This window comes from Medicago sativa, chromosome 3, assembly GCF_051527215.1.
Source record: "Medicago sativa cultivar Bolivia chromosome 3, Bolivia_mono, whole genome shotgun sequence".
NCBI classification, from domain to species: domain Eukaryota; kingdom Viridiplantae; phylum Streptophyta; class Magnoliopsida; order Fabales; family Fabaceae; genus Medicago; species Medicago sativa.
The window spans coordinates 29168793-29195291 of record NC_140751.1 but is presented as its reverse complement, the minus strand read 5'-3'; the positions used below and the strand labels follow the sequence as shown (position 1 = coordinate 29195291).

General features: G+C 39.4%; 1 protein-coding gene across 1 annotated transcript; it reads right to left on the bottom strand.

Annotated features, from left to right (window-relative positions):
• Positions 1 to 1216: 1216 nt before the first annotated feature.
• On the bottom strand, positions 1217 to 2353 carry LOC146936976 (uncharacterized). The gene has a single exon (XM_085749311.1). It carries the CDS (start codon positions 2261 to 2263, stop codon positions 1217 to 1219), a length of 1047 nt encoding a protein of 348 aa, XP_085605437.1. The 5' UTR covers positions 2264 to 2353.
• Positions 2354 to 26499: the final 24146 nt, after the last annotated feature.

Below are 26499 nucleotides of genomic sequence, written 5' to 3'. Positions count from 1 at the left end.
ACAACAAAAGGTTTATATGGCTTTGGTAAAATCAAAATTGGAGCCGTCGTCAATCTTCGCTTCAACTCATTGAAATTACTCTCACACTGAGCATCCCACATAAACGCTTTACCTTTACAGGTCAACTGAGTCAATGGAAGTGCCAACTTCAAAAATCCTTCGATAATTCTTCTGTAATACCCAGCCAAACCAAGAAAACTTCTAATCTCCGTAACTGACTTAGGAGTCTCCCATTGTGATACCGCTTCAACTTTCGACGGGTCAACTGCAATACCACTACCAGAAATAATATGGCCAAGGAAACTTACTTCACTTAACCAGAACTCGCACTTTGACAACTTTGCATACAACTTCTTTTCTTTCAGCACCTGTAAAACAATCTTCAATTGCTCTGCATGCTCCTCTTCAGTCTTAGAATAAATGAAGATATCATCAATAAATACAACAACAAACTTATCCAGAAAAGCATGAAAAATTATGTTCATATACTCCATGAACACACCAGGTGCATTAGTAACACCGAAAGGCATCACCTTATACTCATAGTGTCCATACCGTGTCCTAAAGGCCGTCTTCTGCATATCTTCATCCTTCACCTTAATTTGATGGTAACCTGACCTCAAGTCAATTTTGCTAAACACGCGAGCACCCACTAACTGATCCATCAAGTCATCAATTCTCGGAAGTGGATACCTATTCTTTATCGTCACTTTATTCAACTGACGGTAATCTATGCACAATCTCATGCTACCATCCTTTTTCTTAACTAGCAACACAGGCGCTCCCCAAGGTGACACACTTGGCCTTATAAACTTCTTATCAAGCAAATCTTCTAACTGCTTCTTCAACTCTGCCAACTCTAAAGCTGACATACGGTAAGGAGCCATCGACACAGGCTTCGTACCCGGCATAAGATAAATTGAAAATTCAACCTCCCTCTCTGGTGGCACATCTGAAATCTCATCAGGAAAAACTTCAGGAAATTCATTCACAACGGGCAATCTATCAATTACCGACTGACTTTCTACAGACAAATACGCCATTAAAGAAAACATCAAGTTTCCATCATGCTCTAACTGCTTCAGCTGCTTGGTAGATAGAAATTCTGCTTCACTCTCTTCTTCAGCAGAAGAAAAGTACACCGTCTTTCTAAAACAATTAATATGCACATGGTTGTATTCCAACCAGTTCATACCAAGAATTACATCCATACCCGTCAACGGCAAACATACAAGATCAACTTCAAAATCCTACCATACATGGATATAGGACAACTCTGACAAACAAAAGAAGTGGTTACCGAACCCTTAGCTGGTGTTTCAACAACCATTTCCACAGGCATACTTGACATAACTAAACCCAACTTATTTGCACAATCAACAGCAATGAAACAATGTGTAGCACCAGTATCAATAGTAGCAATTAAAGGGGTACCATTAAAGAAACAAGTACCTCTGATAAGTCGATCTTCATTAACCGTTTGTGTACCGGCCAATGCAAACACCTTTCCACTAGTTTGAGCCTTCTTAGGCTTCTTGCACTGAGAACTAAGATGACCCTCTTCATCAAAATTGAAGCAAACAATGTCACCACGCTTGCATTCAGCTATTGTATGCCCTTTGTTGCCACAACGGAAACACTTCTTCCCATCTCGTTGAGTACATGCATTACTCTTGTGGCCTTTCTCACCACACTTGTAGCAAACTATCTCAGCCTGAACATCTCTTCCTCTGGGTCTCCTCTCATCATGCATCCTCTGTTTGCCCTTGTCAGTAGGGGCACTGTAAGGCTTCGGACGACTCTGCTGTCCCTTACTTCTACGGTCACTTATCACTTTATAATGAGCTTTCGTATCTTCCTCATAAATCCTACAGCTGCTCACCAATTCAGAAAAGTTTCTCATCTTCTGGTAACCAATGGCCCGCTTTATATCAGCACGCAGACCATTCTCAAACTTAATGCATTTGGAAAACTCAGCATTATCAGCGGTGTAATGTGGGTAGAACTTAGCAAGCTCCACAAATTTTGCAGCATATTCAGTCACCGACATATCCCCCTGCTTCAATTCAAGAAACTCAATCTCCTTCTTACCTCGGACATCCTTCGGAAAATACCTGCTCAGGAATTCTCTCCTGAACACAACCCACGTTACCTCATCGCCATCTTGCTCTAGGATAGGAAGCTCGCCTACCCACCAGTCATCTGCCTCCTCAGCCAACATATGGGTACCGAAACGTACCTTCTGAGCCTCACTGCATTGCATGACTCGAAAAATTCTCTCAATCTCCTTGAGCCATTGCTGAGCTCCATCGGGGTCATACCTTCCTTTAAAGGTTGGTGGATGGTTCCTCAAAAAGGTCTCCAACAATCTTACACCATCATTAGCACCAGCTCCAGCATTGTTCTGATGTTGCCCCACCACTTGGGTCATAGCTTGCAAAGCGGAAGCAATGACATCATCGTTTCTTCCAGCCATTCTAAAATTCTACACAACGAAGCAAATCAGATCAACAAGGACAATACAAAATTGTCACACAACACTACTAGGCTCGACACAACTCTACTAATTGGCTGGACGGACCAACCTGCTCTGATACCAATTGTAACACCCCGTTCTCCCAACAGTCGTAATATTAAATATAATAATCAGAGTAAATCATACAACGGAGTGTCACACTGCTTTTCAAAAATTCATAAATAGAAAATAACTATTTATTTAAAACCAACATTTAGAATATCTTATTAAACTGCAGCGGAATAATTCTTTTAGAAAATATAATTCAACATCATCCAAATTCAACATCAATGAAATTCCTGGCACGTAGGCCTCATGATAATAAACTTTATTTTCAACAACGATAAACTCCAACAACAAGTCTTTTCAAAAATATGATACATAAAAGTAATGAATAAAACATTCGCGACGATCCCCATCCTAATATGTATCAGAGCCCTAGACACTTGAGCCAACCAACCTACAAGCCATCATTACCTGCAAGTTACCCATACGAAGGGCAACATTTTCAAGCAGAAGGGGTGAGAAACTTATCCAATAATAATAATATATAATTCATCAAATTAATGAAAACAACAACATATCACAACAGGCATCATTAATAATATATATAAAGAATACGTAAGCAACAACATAATCATTTTTAGCAACAAAGAACAACAACAACAACAACAACAACTTCGTTATCAACAACGATACCGACAACTCGACAATGCGACAACGACAACAACAACTCGACAATGCGACAATGACAACAACTAATGCATCATGCAGGTGGTACCAATCTACGCGCGTTGAATGCTAAGCATTCCAGGGCATAAGCCCCCAACAATTTGGATGGTTAATATATCCCGGGGCATAAGCCCCCAACAATTTGGATGGTTAAAGCATCCCAGGGCATAAGCACCCAACAGGTGAATGATAAACATTCCAGGGCATAAGCCTTCAACGGGTTGAATGATAAACATTCCAGGGCATAAGCCCCCAACAGAATATGAGTATGCATATGGACTCAACTTGTGTATATCAACATACAACTTCAACAACGACTACAACAGCGACATATGTGCCTAAAACAATTATGACACACTCCCCAACTTTGACATTAGACGATACTACAATGTCAACAACGCAAAGGAAATCAAGATAGCATAATAGAATCCATTTTATACAAGGATTCACATCATTCAACTCCCATATATAATTTTTACCTCTTAAACAATTCTTATTAAATCAAGGGAACATATTAAAATGATCATGGGAACTCCTAGTTGTTATACCCTAATTTTGGACCTAAAAATACTTGTTCAATTCTTCTTTTCTTGCATTTCAAGTCATTTGAACTGTCTCTGATCAATTACATCTTTCTCTGCATTTTATTTCAATATTACTTGCAAAATTCATGAAAAAGGGTATTTTAGTCATTTCCTATGTTAAAATTTCTTTCAGTCTTTGAAAAATAGTTTGAGTCCTTTCAATTCTATGTCAAAATCCATTTCAAAAATTGCATTTGAAGTCATTTTGAGTCAGTTTAGCCCCTAGGGGCATTTTAGTCTTTTCCTGTGTAAAACCCTGTTTAAATTCTAAAAATTGTCTCTGAGTCTTTTAATTTTGCTTGCATAAGTTCTTGCTTCAATTCCCTGTTAAAAATCCATTTTAAAATTGCATCTGAGTCGTTTTAAGTCAGTTTAGTCCCTAGGGGCATTTTGGTCATTTCACACAAAATTTCGGCAGAGAGAGGTTACTTTAAAGTACCTCATTTAGTTAATTGGTTCGTTTTAGTTCGTTTTGTCATTTTTAATTGTTTCACTTTACGTTTATTTCAAATTACATTTTTTAAATTCAATTTTATTAATTTTTGCATTTTAGTCCTTTTGTGTCATTTTTCATTTTTCATTTTGGTTCTTATCTTTTATTATTTTGCAGTTTAGTCCTTTTGGTCCAAGTCATTAGTCCAGTACACATGTCAGTGCCTCATTTGTCCAAGAGTTTGTTACAAAGTTATGCCACGTGTCATTAGTCTATTGGTCCAGATTGCACAAGTCATCACCTATAAAAGCCAGTCATCAGTCAAAGTCAGAATCACTAATCATTCTTGGCTAACTCATCAGAAACAAATTCCCCTTTTCTCTCTCTCTATTTTTCGATCAAACACCAAAAAATCACAAAAAAGGTCTCAAGAACATTCAAGAACGCTCTTGAATGTTCAAACCCTAACAAACCAATTCCACCATCGTAACCACCATCCACCACCGTTAACCACCGTAACCAACTCCAAAATCATCATCAATTGCACAAAATAAACACAAATTATCAGCAAAACGAAACAAACAACCATGCCAATTTGGTGGATTTTCGTCAAATTCGAATAGTTCTCAGTTGATTTCCTTCAAAAATCATCATCATCGAACGGTGTTGATTCTTCTTCTCGCAATTCAAGCCAAAGGCGATCACGAGAAGAAGATTGAAGAGAAGAAGAGGAAAAATCGAGGAATCAGTGAACACGAAGAGGAACGATTCAGCAAAACAAAATTCAACAGAGTTTCGAGGCAAATTCATCAAGATCGTAACGGTTTCGTCCAAACCGAATCAGAAAATATTCAACAAAGCCAAATCAAAGCTCGATCAGAGTCAAATCAAAACCCTAGGGTTTCAAGTCAAGTATTGAATCAAAGATCAACAACGAAAGGACTTCGAATCTGCAACAAGCCGAAGCGGTTAGGGTTTGGACAGCTACCAGAAAATCCAAGGACGAAATAGGAAGACGAAGCCGAATCAAAGTCTAGAGACTCGTCAGCAAGGTATTCCTTGTTCCTCTCTACGTTTCTTTCTAGAAAGTACCGAAGCTTGTTTGTGTAGATCTAGGCTCCTAGGGAGTGTGTTTCAAAAAACTGAATCGGTAAACGAGGAGAAGAGGAAGAGAGGAGAAATTTAGTGAAAAGAGATTTGAAAAAGAGGAGTTTTAGGTCTCCAGCGTGGCGGCGCCGCCCTGTTGGGCCGGCAGCCACCACGCCGGCGTTCTTGAACTCATCGGAGAAGATGATGTCTTTTGCAGACTCTCTCTCTCTTCCTCCCACATTAGAAAGAGAAACAAGTAGGGTTTGTGTTGTGTTCCTCATAGTTTTGGCTTATATACTCCCCTGCAATCTCATGTGCGTGCGTCCATGCTCCTTGCCATGTTCCCCCGCGTTTACAGCCATTGGATCTAGGGTTTTAGGGGTTCTGGATCAATCCAACGCTTCCAAGGCTTTTGGATGATCCAGATCCAACCTGTGTTTGGGCCTGAACCTGTTCCTTGCAGATCTTGTGATTTCTCTTGTTTTTTGCTATTTTACACTTCATTCTATCTTTTTACACATCTGATCATGTTCAAACTTGCTTAGAAAATTCTATAAAAATTTGTATGTGTTCCTTGTAATTGTTGTGATGGTTTTATGCATTTTTTTGACTAAAGATCTTGGTTAAAAAATAGGTGGCATTTTTTTTAGTTAATTGTTCATTATATTTGTTAAAACTTGTGAAATTTTACATGTTTTTGTGTCTAAAAATTCTTTAAAAACTCTAAAAAATTTCATACATATTTCTTGATAGTTTTGTGGTATTTTTGTGATAATTGTTGCATGTTAAAGTTGATAAAAATAATGTGTTGATTTTCTTGCTAATTTTGTGATGTTTTGTATTAAAAAACTTGTGAAAATTGCTTGATTCTAGTTCCAATATCTTGATAAATGTTTGTGATCTATCACCATATGATTTTGTGAAGTTTTGGCTACTGTTTGTATGTGCTTTTGCTGCATGTTTGTGGATTTTGTTTAATTGCTTGGCTTGCAAGTTATGTTTGTGAATAAAATGCCAAATATGCATAAAATGCATCATGATTCTTGACTTGAATATGTTCTTGTTCTTCTCATATCATTGAATGTGATAAAACCTTTAGAAAATTGGCATGATATGAGGATCATAGGTCATATACTTGGCTTGATGTCATGGTGAATTTTAGGTGAATCTTGCTACTTCTAGGTTAAAATTTTATTACCTTTTGTCAAGTTTTTTTAGTATTTTCTTTTGCTTCTAGTTTCTATTCTATCATGCCTTATTCTACTAACCATTTTATTTCATGTCTCATGCATCCCATAAGCATCTCATCTTCCATCTCACATTCTTGGCTTTCATTTTCTTACACTTTAACTTTCATGCAAAAATTAGAATGTAAAACTTAGGAATTTTGTAATATTTTTTCTTATGCCTTTAAATTTCTTGCAAGACCATAGAATGTACCTAGGTCAATGATGTAATAAGGACAATGGACTCTAATGATGTACACCGACACAAGCACCGACACATGCACACACCTCACTTTAGATATATGCTTAGGATATGCATGTTTAGATGTATGTTTAGGATTGTATGTTTAGATGAATGCTTAGGATTTACACTTAGAAAAATCAATTTTCCAAAAAAACTTGAACAAACTTCACTCAAATCTTTTTCACAATAAACCTTGGGATCAAAATCCCATTGATTTTCCTTTTGTTTTCTTAATCAAACTTTAAAGAATTTTAATAATACTTAGACCACATTTTGCAAAATAACTAATCTCACCTCACATTTTTCCAATCTTATGCCCTTGAGGCCTCTCTCTTATTCTTCAAAATTCCCATTTTCAAACTTAAAATCAACCAACAAAAACAAAAACATTTTTGGAAGAGAACTACGATGGATTTGATCCCTTAAACGGGTACGTAGGCAAGGAATCAAAATTCCTTCAATTCAAATAAAATAAAAATTCAAAAACTTTCTTCTCCCTCCAATTCTTCACTTAGTAAATTCTTAGGTGTAAATAACATTTTCAAATAGCATTTAAAGACGGTTCCTATAGGATACTATAGTCGTTATGGGTGCCTAACACCTTCCCGTAGCGAAAACAACTCCCGGACCTCGATTCTCAAGGGTTTTGCTTACTTTTTCCCTTCCCAAGAAAAAATAAGATATCACCGGTTAAAAGGTTCAAACGTAATCAATGTTTGACACCCGAAAACCAAGATAAAACAGCTGGCGACTTCACTGGGGAGATTCGAGAGTTACGCCTAGTCTTTATTTCCACGCTTGCGCTCTTTTTACTTGTTTCTTTTACTTGCTTTCCTATGTGAATAAATGTTTAATTTCTTGCAAACGTGTGGGGTGAGAATATCAAAAGTCCTGCACCCGGGCTGAGTGAACTTAGGATTTAGGAGGGATATAATCGACAATTCATTCCGGGGGTTGCCTCGTGTTTTGGATTATGCGATCAATCCCACATAGTTGAGGCATTTTAGGAGTGATGTTGTCGGCGCGTGTTGTCGCGTTTAGGCACTTTACTTCTAATTGTTCTATGACGCTATGAACCGTAGATAACCAAACCCATCCATGGCCATTTTTTCTAGGATGTAGTGCGGAGGCTAAACCGAGAGTTGTCTCGAGTTTTAGTCGTCACGCGATACTACACTCAAGTTAGACCTTCTTACGGATAATCATGGAGCGAGTGTTGTCTCATGACACCATGATATACGTCGGAGAGGTTGCAACTTGGGAACCCTTTTTAGAACTCGGTTACTATTTTCCTAAAGCCTTAGTTTCACCGGACACCGTGTCCACCCATGACTCCTCGACTTTGAACTTTAACCCACCATGTTTTCTCCGAACTTGAACATAATCATGCATACATGCATACATGCATAAACTTTTTTTCCATGCATTGTTATCGAAGGGCTTAGACAAGTTGAATTTGTAAACATTGTAGGAATGGGGAAGACTAAGTCCTACAAGTTCAAGGAAGTGGATTTGGCTAGTTTGAGAGATTTGGCACTCAAGATCGAGGATCCGACTGGTTTCCGACATCGTTACTGGGCTTTACTTACTCTTCTCCAGACTAATGTGGATGAGAAGCTTGTGCACACTCTAGTGCAATTCTATGATCAGGACTATCAGTGCTTCACTTTTCCCGACTTTCAGTTGGTGCCTACTCTAGAGGCTTATTCTCACTGGATGGGTCTATCTATTGCTAAGGGGGTGCCTTTTGCAGGACCTGAAAATCCTCCTACTCCATTGGTTATTGCTAAAGATCTCTATCTCAAGACCACCGATGTCTCCAAGAATCTTGTCACTAAGGCACGCATCCGAGGGTTCACTTCAAACTATCTTCTTGAGAAAGCCAACCTCAATACCACTTGTCAGGACACTCTTGATGCTATTCTTGCACTTCTCATCTATGGGCTTATTCTCTTTTTGAATCTTGATGATTTCGTGGATATGAATGTTATTATGATCTTCCACTCCAAGAATCCGGTTCCTACTTTGCTAGCTGACACATATCATGCTATTCACGATCGTTCCAGCAAGGGTCGTGGATACATTCTTTGTTGTGTGCCTCTCCTCTATAGGTGGTTTATTTCGCACCTTCCGAAGTCTTTCCACGACAATCCAGAGAATTGGTCTATTTCACAGAGGATTATGGCTCTCACTCCTAATGAAGTGGTTTGGCTCACTCCCGCTTCTAGGGTTAAGGAAATCATCTTTGGTGGTGGGAAGTTCCTTAATGTACCTCTTCTCGGTACCCGGGGTGGAATCAACTATAACCCGGAGCTCGCCTTGCGACAATTTGGTTTCCCGATGAAAGGAAAGCCCATCAATCTTGCTACATCTCCTTACTTCTTCCACTACTCCAATGCTCCCACGGGAATTAGAGAGGATTTCATGGAAGCTTGGTCTAAACTTCGATAGAAAGAGGTGAAGCATATGGGTGTAAGGTCCGGTGTTGCTCATGAGGCCTATACACAGTGGGTGATAAACCAAGCTGTGGAGATTGGTATGCCTTACCCCTCCATGAGATATGTGTCTGCATCTGTTCCTACCATGCCTTTGCCTCTACTCCCACCTACCCAGGAGATGTATCAGGAGCATCTAGCTATGGAGAGTCGGGAGAAGCATCAGTGGAGGGCTAGATACTATGAGGCTGAGAACTTGATCATGACTTTGGATGGAAAGGATGAGTAGCAGACTCATGAGGTCTTGACACTGAAGAAAGAGTTAGCTAAGGCTAAGAGAGAGATTGAAGAGAAAGATAGGTTGCTTATGAGGGACACCAAGAGGGCTAGGGGTGCCCGTGACTTCTATGCACGATACTGCAGTTATGAGTCGGAGTCTGAGGATGATGCTTCCACTTCCTATGCTTGAGGATTTCCATTTCCTGTTGTTATTTCCATTTGTTTACGTTGTCTTACATTTCAAAGTCTATCCCTTGGCTTAGCATTTCAAAGGGAATCATCTTGTAAAACTATATGTTGGTTGTTTGTTTCCCGTTTATGTTAATCGTTGTTTAGTAATGTTTACAAACTTCTAATTTGTCTAAAACCCTTCGATAACACAAAAAAAGAGTCCTTTTGCATATTCATTTACACATTTCATGCATCATATGCATTCATTGGTCACAAAAAACTTCTCTCGTGCTCATTGCCTCCTGGTTTTGTCCGCCGCAGTCTGAAAAGTGGCTCGTGCTCGCAAGGTTTACCAACCAGATAGAATTCATCAAACAAGATTTCACAAGAGAAGGATCATGGCTAACTTTGAAGAAGAAAATGCTCAGCTCCGTGCCGAATTGGCTGCTATGAAAGAAGACTTGGCTAAGGCTCATGATGCTATGTCCACTATGATGGCTGCACAGGAACAACCAGCCACATCTGTCCCAGTTTCTACTGAAGCAATTCCATCTATCCCACTGTCTACTGTGGCTACCGATGCTCGGTTTGTTATGCCCAATGGGCGCCCTTATGGACTCTCGGCTTACTATTCTCCTAATACTGCTGCTGGTGTCTCTGGTTTTGCTGGTCAAGGACAGATTCCCGTATCCACTGCTATGCCTCAGGTGACTACTGTTGTTACCGATCCTATTGTCCATACTGTGCAACAGGTGATTGATGTCGATACTCCGCGTGGACAAGATCCTGCAATGGAAGCCATGAAAAGACAGTTAAGAGAGTTGGCTGGAGAACTCCGTGAGGTCAAAGCTAGCCGTGGAAACAATGTCTCTGCTAAGGCTCGTGATCTGTGCTTGGTATCCCGATTTGAGATTCCTAAGAAGTTTAAGGTGCCATATTTTGACAAATACAATGGATCATCCTGTCCACACAGCCATGTCATTCGGTACGTCCGAAAGATGGCCAATTATGCAGATAATGATGCACTGATGATACACTGCTTCCAAGACAGCCTAGCAGAAGATGCGGCAGATTGGTACACTGGTTTGAGCAAAGACAACATCCATACTTTTGAGGATCTGGCTACTGCTTTTGAAAGTCATTATGAGTTCAACACCCGTCTGAAGCCAAATAGGGACTCTCTTAAGTCTTTGTCTCAGAAATCAGATGAAACGTTCCGTGAATATGCCCAGAGATGGAGAGGGGCAGCTGCCCGTGTTTCTCCTCGACTCGATGAGGAAGAATTAACACAGACATTCCTGAAAACTCTGAAGAAGGAATATAAGGAAAGAATGATAGTCTCTGCTCCAAACAACTTCTCCGACATGGTTACCATGGGAACTCGTCTAGAGGAGGCTGTCAGAGAGGGTATCATTGTTCTTGAAAAGGGTGAATCTTCAACCAGTGCACCAAAGAAGTATGGTAATGGCCACCATAAGAGGAAAGAATCTGAAGTAGGGATGGTATCTGGTAATCAGTCTACACCTGCTAATTCTACTCAAATACCTTTGCCATATCAATACATGCAATACTCTCAACATCCTTTCTTCCCGCCATTCTATCAGCAATATCCTCTGCCACCGGGTCAACCACCAGTGCCCGTTAATGCCATTGCTCAACAAGTACAACAACAACCTCCTGCTCAGCAACAGCAGCAGCAGCAACAGGGTCCTCGGCCCAAGACTTACTTTCCACCAATACCTATGCGGTATGCTGAACTGCTCCCTACTTTACTTGCTAAAGGACACTGCGTCACTAGACCAGGCAAGCCTCCGCCTAATCCTTTGCCTCCCAGGTTCCGACAGGATCTTACATGTGAATTCCATCAGGGTGCTCAAGGCCACGACGTTGAAGGTTGCTATGCTCTGAAATATATTGTGAAAGACCTGATAGAAAAAGGACGGTTGACTTTTGAAAATAGTGTTCCTCATGTTCTTGACAATCCACTTCCAAACCATGCTGCTGTTAACATGATCGAGGCTTTCGAAAGAATCCCTGTTCCTCAAGAGGATCCCATGTTGAATGTCCGCAATGTTGTTACTCCCTTGGTACCGCTACATGTCAAACTTTGTCAGGCTGCTTTGTTCAATCACGATCATGCTTCTTGTTCAGAATGTCTTCAAAATCCTATGGGTTGTTGTGTGGTGCAAGATGATATACAGAGCCTGATGGATGACAAGCACTTGATTTCTAGTGATGTATGTGTGATTGTGCCAGTGTTTCATGATTCTCCTGCTGAAAGTGCATCTAAGACAAGGAATGTTGAGCCCTTGGTGATCAGGTTACCTGGTCCTGTATCGTACGCCTCTACAAAAGCAATTCCTTACAAGTACAATGCAACCATGATTGAGAATGGAGTGGAGGTGCCTCTGGTATCCCCAGCTACAGTTGACAATGTTGCAGGAGAAATTACAGCCCTGAGAAGCGGAAAAGTCCGTCCACCCTTGTTCCAAAAGAAGGTGGTTACACCTATTGCCACAGTAACTCCACCAGTTGCTCCTCCTGTTGACAAGAGCCCCGGCCCATCAGGCCAATCTATTGAAGAGTCTAATTTAGACGAAATTCTGAGGCTTATCAAAAAGAGTGACTATAAAATTGTTGACCAGCTGCTGCAAACTCCCTCAAAGATATCCATCTTGTCTCTGCTCATGAGCTCAGAGGCTCACAGGAAAGTGTTGATGAAAGTACTGGAACAGGCCTATGTTGATCATGAAGTCTCTGTGGATCAGTTTGATGGAATAGTGGGTAACATCACTGCTTGCAATAACTTGGGGTTTGGTGACGATGAACTCCCCGAAGCAGGGAAACACCACAACTTGGCTCTGCATATCTCGGTACACTGCAAGTCTGACATGATATCCAATGTGCTGGTGGACACTGGATCATCCTTGAATGTAATGCCTGAATCTACACTAAGACAGTTGAGTCATCATGGAATCTCTCTGAGGGGAAGCAGCTATTTGGTTAAGGCTTTTGACGGATCTTGCAAAGATGTTCTTGGGGAAGTAGACTTGCCAATCATCATTGGTCCTGAGACATTCCAGATCACTTTCTAGGTAATGGATATCAATGCTCATGGATTCACGACGCTGGGGCAGTAACTTCTACTTTACATCAAAAGCTCAAGTTTGTGAAGAACGGTAAGATTGTCACTGTACATGGTGAAGAAGCATATCTGGTTAGCCAAGTGTCATCTTTCTCTTGTGTTGAAGCAGGATCCGCTGAAGGGACGTCATTTCAAGGCTTGACTGTTGAAGGTACAGAACCTCGAAGAGCTGGTACTGCTATGGCTTCATTGAAAGACGCGCAGAAAGCTGTTCAAGAAGGGCAAGCTGCCGGCTGGGGCAAAGTGATTCAGATTTTGGAAAACAAGCGTAAAGAAGGCCTTGGATTCTCCCCAACCTCTGGTGTTTCAACAGAAACTTTCTACAGTGCTGGGTTTATCAATGCTATTGCTGAAGATGCTGCTGAAAGTAGTTACGTGCCTACGTTTGTGGTACCAGGAGGCACTGTGAGAAATTGGGAGGCTATTGATGTTCCTTTAGTCATGCATGCTTCCATGTAATGTGTCTTGTTGCTCATGTTTTCTTTGTTTTCAAAATAACAATCCTTTCGCTCTGCCCAAGGCGAAAGTGATATCATTGTAAGGGCATGTTTGTTTCGGCATTGCTGTTATTAATAAAAGTTGTCGTTTTTTCTGCGACTCTTTGTTTTTACTTTTTTAGTGCCTTTTTCTTGGAAATAATGGTAATGCCAGAAAAAACCAAAACATCTGTATTTTCTTATTAATTTCAAAAGTCTGCATAAAAAACATTTTTCTAAAATCATCCCGATCATATTATGCAGATTGAACCACAATAAACCCGTTAAACACAGTGACCCTATGGTTCCTCCAAATTTTGAATTCCCTGTATATGAAGCTGAAGATGAGGAAGATAATGAAGAGATACCGTATGAGATCACTCGACTGCTTGAGTAAGAAAGAAGAACCATTCAGCCTCACCAGGAAGAAATTGAGCTTATCAACCTGGGTACTGAAGAGAACAAGCGAGAGATCAAGATCGGTGTTGCACTTGAGCCAGAAGTGAAAAGGAAGATTACTCAGCTTCTCCATGATTATCCAGATGTCTTTGCATGGTCCTATGAAGATATGCCGGGTCTAGATCCCAAGATTGTGGAACATCGGATACCGACAAGACCTGAATGTCCTCCTGTCAAACAGAAATTGAGAAGGTCTCGTCCAGACATGGCTCTTAAGATCAAGGCTGAAGTACAAAAGCAAATTGATGAGGGTTTCCTCATGACAGCTGAATATCCTGAGTGGATTGCCAACATTGTACAGTACCAAAGAAAGACGGGAAAGTTCGAATGTGTGTTGATTACAGAGATCTGAATAAAGCCAGTCCAAAAGATAACTTCCCATTGCCTCATATCGATGTTCTTGTTGACAGTACTGCTCAATCTAAAGTGTTCTCCTTAATGGATGGTTTCTCTGGCTATAACCAGATACGGATGTCACCCGAAGATAGAGAAAAGACGTCCTTCATCACTCCGTGGGGAACGTTCTGTTATAAAGTGATGCCGTTTGGCTTGATAAATGCTGGTGCTACCTATCAAAGGGGTATGACCACTATGTTTCATGATATGATTCACAAAGAGATTGAAGTATATGTTGATGATATGATTGTGAAGTCAAGTGATGAAGAGCAGCATGTTGTGTATTTGAAAAAGATGTTTGAAAGACTGAGAAAGTACAAGCTGCGGTTGAATCCTAACAAGTGCACATTTGGTGTAAGATCTGGAAAGTTGCTAGGCTTCATTGTCAGTCAAAGAGGCATTGAAGTTGATCCTGATAAAGTCCGAGCCATCAGAGAGATGCCGGCCCCTCAAACTGAGAAGCAAGTCAGAGGTTTCCTCGGACGTCTGAATTATATTTCAAGATTTATATCTCACATGACTACTACTTGCGGACCAATTTTCAAATTGTTCAGAAAGAATCAGCCTATTGTATGGAATGATGAATGTCAGGAAGCTTTTGATAGCATTAAAGAATACCTGTTAGAGCCACCTATAATTGTCCCACCAGTGGAAGGAAGGCCTTTATTTATGTATCTGTCAGTGTTGGATGATTCTGTGGGTTGTGTTCTCGGTCAACAAGACGAGACCGGAAAGAAAGAATATGCTATCTACTATCTGAGCAAGAAGTTCACTGACTGTGAGACTCGGTATACAATGCTTGAAAAGACATGTTGTGCCTTAGCTTGGGCTGCCAAACGCCTGCGTCATTATATGGTGAATCATACAACTTGGTTGATATCCCGAATGGATCCAATCAAATACATCTTTGAAAAGCCTGCTGTTACTGGAAAGATTGCACGTTGGCAAATGTTGTTGTCTGAATATGATATTGTGTACAAAGCTCAGAAAGCAATCAAAGGAAGCATCCTTGCTGAGCATCTTGCTTGTCAGCCTCTTGATGATTACCAGCCGATTAAATTTGATTTCCCTGATGAAGAGATTATGTATCTGAAAGCAAAAGACTGTGAAGAACCACTGATTAATGAAGGGCCGGATCCCAATAGCAAATGGGGATTGTTGTTTGATGGTGCTGTTAATGCTTATGGTAAAGGAGTTGGGGCCATCATTGTAACTCCGCAGGGGCACCACATTCCTTTCACTGCTCGAATAACTTTTGAATGCACAAACAACATAGCTGAATATGAAGCATGCATCTTGGGCATTGAAGAAGCCATTGACTTGAGAATTAAGCACCTTGACATCTATGGAGATTCTGCGCTTGTTATTAATCGGATAAAGGGTGAATGGGAGACTCATCATGAGAAGCTGATCCCTTACCGTGACTATGCCAGACGTCTGTTGACATACTTTACCAAGGTTGAGCTGCACCACATCCCCCGGGATGAAAACCAGATGGCTGATGCTCTCGCTACTTTGTCCTCCATGTTTCGTGTGAACCATTGGAATGACGTGCCTGTAATCAAAGTACAGCGTCTGGATAGACCCGCTCATGTGTTTACCATTGAAAATATGCCAGATCAAGCTGATAAAGATGCGAATGATAAAAAGCCTTGGTATTACAACATCAAACAATTCTTGCAGAATCACGAATATCCACTTGGTGCTTCCAACAGGGATAAAAAGACCTTGAGAAGATGGGCTAGCAAATTCCTTCTGGACGGAGAAATCCTATACAAGAGGAACTATGACATGGTCTTGTTGAGATGTGTTGACAAACAAGAAGCTGAGAAATTGATGCATGATGTACATGACGGTACTTTTGGGACCCATGCTTCGGGCCACACCATGTCAAGGAAACTGTTAAGAGCCGGCTATTACTGGATAACTATGGAGCGTGATTGCCACAAACATGCTAAGAGATGCCACAAATGTCAAATTTATGCTGACAAGATTCATGTGCCTCCACATGCCCTCAATGTTATATCTTCCCCATGGCCTTTCTCTATGTGGGGCATTGACATAATCGGAAGAATTGAGCCAAAAGCTTCCAATGGACATCGTTTCATTCTAGTGGCAATTGACTATTTCACCAAGTGGGTTGAAGCTGCTTCCTATGCTAATGTGACCAAGCAAGTGGTTGTCAAGTTTATCAAGAATAACATCATCTGTCGATATGGTGTTCCTAACAAAATCATCACTGACAATGGTTCCAATCTGAACAATAGCATGATGCAAGCTTTATGTGAAGAATTCAAGATTGAACATCACAACTCTTCTCCTTATAGACCTCAGATGAATGGTGTAGTCGAGGCCGCTAACAAGAACATCAAGAAGATCGTTCAGAAGATGGTCACTACTTACAAAGACTGGCATGAAATGCTACCTTTTGCCTTGCATGGTTACCGTACTACAGTGCGCAGTTCAACCGGGGCAACTCCCTTCTCTCTTGTGTATGGTATGGAAGCAGTTCTCCCTCTGGAAGTGGAGATTCCATCTCTTCGAGTGATCATGGAAGCAAAATTAACTGAGGCTGAATGGTGTCAAAGTCGGTATGATCAATTGAATCTAATTGAAGAGAAACGTATGGATGCTATGGCTCATGGACAGTTGTATCAAGTGTGAATGAAGAATGCTTTTGACAAGAAAGTCCGACCTCGAGAATTCAAGGAAGGCGAACTTGTATTGAAAAGAAGAATAAGCCAGCAACCCGACCCAAGGGGCAAGTGGACACCTAACTATGAAGGTCCTTATGTTGTTAAGAAGGCTTTCTCTGGTGGTGCTTTGATTCTCACACACATGGATGGTGTTGAACTCCCAAATCCTGTTAATGCCGATATAGTCAAGAAATACTTTGTCTAGAAAGAAAAGAACAGCGTGGTAGGTCGAAAACCCGAAAGGGCGGCCTAGGCAAAAATGCGCTTCCCGGTGGATCGAAAACCCGAAAGGGCGATCCAGGCAAAAGTTAGGGACAAAAAATGAATATGAAAAAGCTCGCTGAGATTGTACGCAACTCAGGCAGGAATGAGCGCCTCGATGAGCCGAAAACCCGAAAGGGCGGTTCATGCAAAAATGAGGTTGATAAAAGACAAGTAACTATATCTGGCAAATCACCATCACCCCTTGGGGCACCTGCAACTGTCAATGATCATCTTCATCAGAAGTTTCTGTACTTGTGAATTCAAAATTTCTATGAAATGTAGCGGTCATCGTGTTCAATGTATCACCAACCAATAAAATTACCATTTTCCAAGCTTTGTAAATCTGTGAAGTCATGCCTTTGGCTGACTTTCACTCTTCTACATCAATTTGAGCCTGTGCTATTGTTTGAAACTCTATTTTTCTTTCTACTTTCAATGCTATATACAAAATATTTCCTTTCTATTTGATAATGTCAATGTATGAAACAAACATTTTTGAAAATTGAAATATCTTTTCCTGTCTATTTTGAAAGCAAACCTGAGCAATAGGGTACATTTCAATGAAACATGCATGAATGAATGAGTGTCAATGTCTATTTCAATACATGTTACAAGCAGGTTACTCCCCAGGATGATCTGTGGTCAATGGCAAGGATGAAAAAACAGAATGAAAATGAAAAATTGAAAAATACAAATGAAAAGCTCGCTAAGTTGAAAACCCGAAAGGGCGGCTTAGGCAAAAATGAGCACCCCGCCGATTGACAACCTATGAAGGCAATTCAGGCAAAAATGGGGCAATGAAAAGAATTTATTCCCCGGTGAATCGAAAACCCGAAAGGGCGGTTCAGGCAAAAAAGGGATTGAAAAATGAAAAATAAAATATTGAAAAGCATTGACCACAGATGCGAACATCCAATGTTTACCCAGCACTGACACGCCTAGCAACGGCGACCTGTATCCAAGAATCTCCCAAAGGTCCCTCCTCTACAAGTTTATATTGCCCTCAGCTATGGTTTCGATACGTCTCTCAACGATGGTCTCTCCAAAGAGGTTTTCCCCTGTGAATATGTTGCAGCACGAGCCACTACGTGCCCAATCTTCCAATGTTTTGTCTGCCTTTGTGAAACTTCTCTGTCAAACTACAAACCAATCATGCATTTCAAGCATTCATACATGCATAATCATGCATTTTATGTGCTCATACATTCAATAATCTTTTTATACCATACATACATGTTGCATTTCCAATTTCAATTTTCAATCTAAATCAATTTCCATTTTCAATCCAGTTCAATTTCCACTTCAAATTCAACCCAATTTTAACTTCCAACTCAACTCAATCTTCAATCTTAAGGTCAGTTCAATTCAAATTCAAATGTCAAATTCAACTCAATTCAATTTCAATCTTCAAACTCAATTTCAATCTCAATTTCAATTTCAACCGTCAAATTCAATTCAATTTCAACTGTCAAATTCGATGCAATCTCAACTATCCAATCTCAATTTCAAATCATTTCAAATCTCAAATTCGATGCAAAATACTTGTTCAATTCTTCTTTTCTTGCATTTCAAGTCATTTGAACTGTCTCTGATCAATTACATCTTTCTCTGCATTTTATTTCAATATTACTTGCAAAATTCATGAAAAAGGGTATTTTAGTCATTTTCTATGTTAAAATTTCTTTCAGCCTTTGAAATATAGTTTGAGTCCTTTCAAATAGTTTGAATAAGTCCTTATTTCAATTCTATGTCAAAATCCATTTCAAAAATTGCATTTGAAGTCATTTTGAGTCAGTTTAGCCCCTAGGGGCATTTTAGTCTTTTCCTGTGTAAAACCCTGTTTAAATTCTAAAAATTGTCTCTGAGTCTTTTAATTTTGCTTGCATAAGTTCTTGCTTCAATTCCCTGTTAAAAATCCATTTTAAAATTGCATCTGAGTCGTTTTAAGTCAGTTTAGTCCCTAGGGGCATTTTGGTCATTTCACACAAAATTTCGGCAGAGAGGTTACTTTAAAGTACCTCATTTAGGTAATTGGTTCGTTTTAGTCCGTTTTGTCATTTTTAATTGTTTCACTTTACGTTTATTTCAAATTACATTTTTTAAATTCAATTTTATTAATTTTTGCATTTTAGTCTTTTTGTGTCATTTTTCATTTTGGTTCTTATCTTTTATTATTTTGCAGTTTAGTCCTTTTGGTCCAAGTCATTAGTCCAGTACACATGTCAGTGCCTCATTTGTCCAAGAGTTTGTTACAAAGTTATGCCACGTGTCATTAGTCTATTGGTCCAGATTGCACAAGTCATCACCTATAAAAGCCAGTCATCAGTCAAAGTCAGAATCACTAATCATTCTTGGCCAACTCATCAGAAACAAATTCCCCTTTTCTCTCTCTCTATTTTTCGATCAAACACCAAAAAATCACAAAAAAGGTCTCAAGAACATTCAAGAACGCTCTTGAATGTTCAAACCCTAACAAACCAATTCCACCATCGTAACCACCATCCACCACCGTTAACCACCGTAACCAACTCCAAAATCATCATCAATTGCACAAAATAAACACAAATTATCAGCAAAACGAAACAAACAACCATGCCAATTTGGTGGATTTTCGTCAAATTCGAATAGTTCTCAGTTGATTTCCTTCAAAAATCATCATCATCGAACGGTGTTGATTCTTCTTCTCGCAATTCAAGCCAAAGGCGATCACGAGAAGAAGATTGAAGAGAAGAAGAGGAAAAATCGAGGAATCAGTGAACACGAAGAGGAACGATTCAGCAAAACAAAATTCAACAGAGTTTCGAGGCAAATTCATCAAGATCGTAACGGTTTCGTCCAAACCGAATCAGAAAATATTCAACAAAGCCAAATCAAAGCTCGATCAGAGTCAAATCAAAACCCTAGGGTTTCAAGTCAAGTATTGAATCAAAGATCAACAACGAAAGGACTTCGAATCTGCAACAAGCCGAAGCGGTTAGGGTTTGGACAGCTACCAGAAAATCCAAGGACGAAATAGGAAGACGAAGCCGAATCAAAGTCTAGAGACTCGTCAGCAAGGTATTCCTTGTTCCTCTCTACGTTTCTTTCTAGAAAGTACCGAAGCTTGTTTGTGTAGATCTAGGCTCCTAGGGAGTGTGTTTCAAAAAACTGAATCGGTAAACGAGGAGAAGAGGAAGAGAGGAGAAATTTAGTGAAAAGAGATTTGAAAAAGAGGAGTTTTAGGTCTCCAGCGTGGCGGCGCCGCCCTGTTGGGCCGGCAGCCACCACGCCGGCGTTCTTGAACTCATCGGAGAAGATGATGTCTTTTGCAGACTCTCTCTCTCTTCCTCCCACATTAGAAAGAGAAACAAGTAGGGTTTGTGTTGTGTTCCTCATAGTTTTGGCTTATATACTCCCCTGCAATCTCATGTGCGTGCGTCCATGCTCCTTGCCATGTTCCCCCGCGTTTACAGCCATTGGATCTAGGGTTTTAGGGGTTCTGGATCAATCCAACGCTTCCAAGGCTTTTGGATGATCCAGATCCAACCTGTGTTTGGGCCTGAACCTGTTCCTTGCAGATCTTGTGATTTCTCTTGTTTTTTGCTATTTTACACTTCATTCTATCTTTTTACACATCTGATCATGTTCAAACTTGCTTAGAAAATTCTATAAAAATTTGTATGTGTTCCTTGTAATTGTTGTGATGGTTTTATGCATTTTTTTGACTAAAGATCTTGGTTAAAAAATAGGTGGCATTTTTTTAGTTAATTGTTCATTATATTTGTTAAAACTTGTGAAATTTTACATGTTTTTGTGTCTAAAAATTCTTTAAAAACTCTAAAAAATTTCATACATATTTCTTGATAGTTTTGTGGTATTTTTGTGATAATTGTTGCATGTTAAAGTTGATAAAAATAATGTGTTGATTTTCTTGCTAATTTTGTGATGTTTTGTATTAAAAAACTTGTGAAAATTGCTTGATTCTAGTTCCAATATCTTGATAAATGTTTGTGATCTATCACCATATGATTTTGTGAAGTTTTGGCTACTGTTTGTATGTGCTTTTGCTGCATGTTTGTGGATTTTGTTTAATTGCTTGGCTTGCAAGTTATGTTTGTGAATAAAATGCCAAATATGCATAAAATGCATCATGATTCTTGACTTGAATATGTTCTTGTTCTTCTCATATCATTGAATGTGATAAAACCTTTAGAAAATTGGCATGATATGAGGATCATAGGTCATATACTTGGCTTGATGTCATGGTGAATTTTAGGTGAATCTTGCTACTTCTAGGTTAAAATTTTATTACCTTTTGTCAAGTTTTTTTAGTATTTTCTTTTGCTTCTAGTTTCTATTCTATCATGCCTTATTCTACTAACCATTTTATTTCATGTCTCATGCATCCCATAAGCATCTCATCTTCCATCTCACATTCTTGGCTTTCATTTTCTTACACTTTAACTTTCATGCAAAAATTAGAATGTAAAACTTAGGAATTTTGTAATATTTTTTCTTATGCCTTTAAATTTCTTGCAAGACCATAGAATGTACCTAGGTCAATGATGTAATAAGGACAATGGACTCTAATGATGTACACCGACACAAGCACCGACACATGCACACACCTCACTTTAGATATATGCTTAGGATATGCATGTTTAGATGTATGTTTAGGATTGTATGTTTAGATGAATGCTTAGGATTTACACTTAGAAAAATCAATTTCCAAAAAAACTTGAACAAACTTCACTCAAATCTTTTTCACAATAAACCTTGGGATCAAAATCCCATTGATTTTCCTTTTGTTTTCTTAATCAAACTTTAAAGAATTTTAATAATACTTAGACCACATTTTGCAAAATAACTAATCTCACCTCACATTTTTCCAATCTTATGCCCTTGATGCCTCTCTCTTATTCTTCAAAATTCCCATTTCCAAACTTAAAATCAACCAACAAAAACAAAAACATTTTTGGAAGAGAACTACGATGGATTTGATCCCTTAAACGGGTACGTAGGCAAGGAATCAAAATTCCTTCAATTCAAATAAAATAAAAATTCAAACACTTTCTTCTCCCTCCAATTCTTCACTTAGTAAATTCTTAGGTGTAAATAACATTTTCAAATAGCATTTAAAAATAAAGCGCGCGCGTAGAAATTAAAGACGGTTCCTATAGGATACTATAGTCGTTATGGGTGCCTAACACCTTCCCGTACCGAAAACAACTCCCGGACCTCGATTCTCAAGGGTTTTGCTTACTTTTTCCCTTGCCAAGAAAAAATAAGATATCACCGGTTAAAAGGTTCAAACGTAATCAATGTTTGACACCCGAAAACCAAGATAAAACACTAGTGCACGAAGCAAATTTCAGAAAAAGGTTGCACAGGACCAGGACGCTAACAGGACGCTTTTGGGACGCTTAAGCGTCCTCTATAAAAAGGGTAGGACGCTTTCGCGAGAAATGCACGCTTTCGCGACCAAAATGTCGAAACTCAAGTTTGGGACGCTTTCTGCACGCTTTTGGGACGCTTTCGCGTCCTGTCTATAAAATTTTCTGAGCAGCTATCTGGCTAGGACGCTTAAGCGTGCATTTCATGCTTAAGCATGCGACTTCAGGTTTCAGAAAAATATTTGCGATTTCAACATGGTTTCACCCAAAAATCCCATCTTTGATCCCATAATCACCCAAATTGTTTTACAAACATGTTTACAGGTTTAGTAGACAACATAGGGACCAAAACAACATACAATAATGCAATTCAACAACATATTTCATCATATTTCATCAGTTATCATTGTTGGAACAAAATGTGTTTAACAATGAACCTCAAAGAGTTTTGATGATAACAAGGTATTAAAAATTGTAAATTGGACTAGCTAATATTTGTTCAAGTGTACAGGACCACAGTTAAAAAGTTACATCATTAATTGGTTCTGAATGAGCAAATAAAGAGCAAAAGAAAGTGAAGCTTAGACGGTTCTGAAGGCAATACGCTCCTGAAAGTGGAAAGCGCTCCTGAAGATAGAAATAGTGCTCCTGAAGAATAGTACTCCTGAAGACAAGAGGTCCAGAAGCCACATTATCAGAAGCTGCATCATCAGAAGCTGCAGAAGCTGCATCATCAGAAGCTGCCTCATCAGAAGTCATTTCACCAGAAGCTGAAGATCAACTGGATTTGCAAAAGATTCAAAGATTGAAGAACCTACATTGCAAAAGCTGTCTATTGGATTCGAAAACATAGCAGAAAATTAGTGGAACATTGCAACGGTCATTTCAAAGGTTTTTGAAGGCATGAGCTTGCCATTTTGGACGAAAGCGTTGACATTGTACTTCTGTACGAATTGTACAACCACGTTCTCCACTACTCTGTTTTGTGTCCACGCTACAAGATAAGTAAACAGCTCCAGAATACGGCTTCGCCTGCATAGATGTTCCTTTGGATAAGGAATGGATTTCAAATTGGTTCTTCATAGGACAACAACCAAATCAGGCAAAAGATCATTGGTGAAAGATCAAGCTTCAACAACGACTCTTTGATGTGATGGCAATTTCACAACGTCTCTTTCACACCTCTATATAAAGGAGTAAAGACTTAGAGTTTTGGTAATGCAAGAACGCTGAACGAAAGACTCACAACATTTTTACAAGTGCCAAACCTCTGCTGAAATTGTTCTGTATTCACTTAGAATTTCTGTGTCTCAAAGTCATATCTTAGAAATTCTTAAGTCCATTGAGTCTGTATCTGATTTATATTGTGAGCACCTCTGATTGTATATCAAGTGTCCAACCTTAAACAATTTTCTGTGTAATTTTGTTTAGTTAGGAAGTCTCTTGCAGTTGTGCTTGAGCAGGAAGTCTCTTGATTGTGTTCTTGAGCAAAGGAAGTCTCTAGCTTGTGTGCTTGAGCAAAGGAAGTCTCTTGCTTGTGTGCTTGAGCAATTGTAATCAGATATTACTCTTAGTGAAATCTCCTTGGAAGTGCAAGGGGGACTGGACTACTTCCGGATTGTGGAAGGAACCAGTATAATTGCTTTGTGTCGTTCTTCTTCTCTCTCTCTGTTTTATTCCGCTGCATTTAGATTCTGATCATCACTTCAGAAGCTGTCTCACTTAGCTTCTGATCAGTGTGTTCAGTTTTTAGGAGAAACGAAGAATTTTTCAAAACACAATTCAACCCCCCTTTTTGTGTTTTTCTCACCTTCAATTGGTATCTAGAGCCTTGGTCTGTTGTGTAACACTTAACCGTGCAACAGTCAAAGATCTAAGAAAAACATGTCTACTCCTCCTCCTACTGGTTCTAGTGATACTAGCTATAAAAATGTCTCACATGATTATAGTGATAGTAAGAAATCCAGTGTTGGAAAGATTCCAAAATTCAATGGAGATGCTGAAGAATTTTCTTGGTGGAAGACCAACTTTTACAGTTACATCATGAGCCTAGATGAAGAATTATGGGATATTCTGGAAGATGGTGTTGGTGATTTAGTCCTTGATGAAGAAGGAGCTGTTGTGGATAGAAAGAAACATACTCCAGAACTGAGGAAACTCTACAAGAAGCATCATATTATCAGAGGAGCCCTTGTCACTGCCATACCCAAAGCAGAATACATGAAGATGAGTGACAAATCCACTGCTAAAGCTATGTTTGCTTCTCTCTGTTCAAACTATGAAGGGAGCAAGAAGGTCAAAGAAGCAAAGGCTCTCCTGCTTGTACATCAGTATGATTTATTCAAGATGACGGATGATGAAACTATTGAGGAGATGTACTCAAGGTTTCAAACCTTAGTTTCTGGGCTACAGATTCTAAAGAAGAGGTATGTTGCTTCTGATCATGTAAGCAAGATACTCAGAAGCTTACCTGCCAGATGGAGACCAAAGGTGACTGCCATTGAGGAAGCTAAAGATTTAAACACTTTAAGTGTCGAAGATCTTGTTAGTTCTCTCAAAGTTCATGAGTTAAGTCTTAATGAACATGAGTCTACTAAGAAGAGTAAATCAATAGCTCTTCCATCCAAAGGCAAGTCATCAAAAGCTCTCAAAGTGGTTGAATCTGAAGAGGAAGAACAGTCAAGTTCAGATTCTGAACCAGATGCTGCTGAAATGGCCATGCTCTCAAACAGACTTCAGTATCTGGCCAAGAAGAACAAAAAGTTTCTCGCCAGAAGGGGTAACTCCAGAAGCTCAAGGAAAGAAGATCAGAAGGGATGCTTCAACTGTAAGAAGCCGAAACACTTCATTGCTGAATGCCCTGATCTTCAAAGAGAAAAGTCAAAGAACAAGTCAAAGAGGTCTACATTCAAACCAAGCAAATTCAAGAAGCAGATTAAGCAGAGTTTAATGGCAACCTGGGATGATTTGGGTAGTGAATCTGGATCTGATAAAGAGGAAGCTGATGAAGATGCAAAGGTAGCTGTTGGGTTGGTAGCAACAGCAACTTCAGAAGCTGGATCAGATTCAGACTCAGAAGATGAAAACGAGGTATATTCCAAAATTCCCAGAGATGAACTTGTTGAGTCACTTAAAGAACTTCTTATACATTTTGAAGTAAGAACCAATGAGTTGAAGGATTTAAAAGAAAAATATGCTGATTTGGTACAATAGCAAAAATCAACTCTATTGGATCTGAAAGCTTCTGAACAAGGACTTAGGGGCTTTGACTTCATGTGTAAAACATATGAAGATCAGCTCAGGTTCTTATGTCAGAAGCTACAAGAAAAGTGTAATGAAAAACCTTTAAGTAACCATGAAATTGCTCTTGAAGATTTTATTATATCTGGCATTGACAGAAGCAGAGTAGCTTCTATGATTTATAGCATTTACAAGAACAATGGCAGAGGAATTGGTTTTCCAGAAGTGAAACTTGAGAAAACCAACCTAAAATCTTGTTGTGAATGCATCAATGAAGGTCTGAAAACCTTCTTTGTACCAGAAGGGGCTGAGTTGGAAACTGTTGTTCAATCAGAACCTGAAGCTTCTAGTTCTAAGGCTATGATTACTTCAAAGCCAAAGAACTCTAAGTCAAAGGCTATGATCAAATCTGATTCCAAGACTTCAAAGGTTAGGATCCTGAAAAGATCAGAACCTATTCCTCAGAGTCTGGTGAAACCAAAATCTGAGGCTCTGAAATCTAAGTTTCAGAAGAAGACAGTTACTGCTTCTAAAGTACCAAAACCTAAGGTGATGGTTAATCAGAAGCAACCCAACTCACAACACAAGGTACAAGAAGTGAAGAGTAAAGCCTTAAGTACTAACCTTCCAGGACCCATAGGACAATGGGTACCTAAATCTAAAAATGTCAATGATGCAGGTATGTCTAAGAGCAGTGCCAAAGCAAAGATCATGGTACCTAGACAGCGGTTGCTCAAGACACA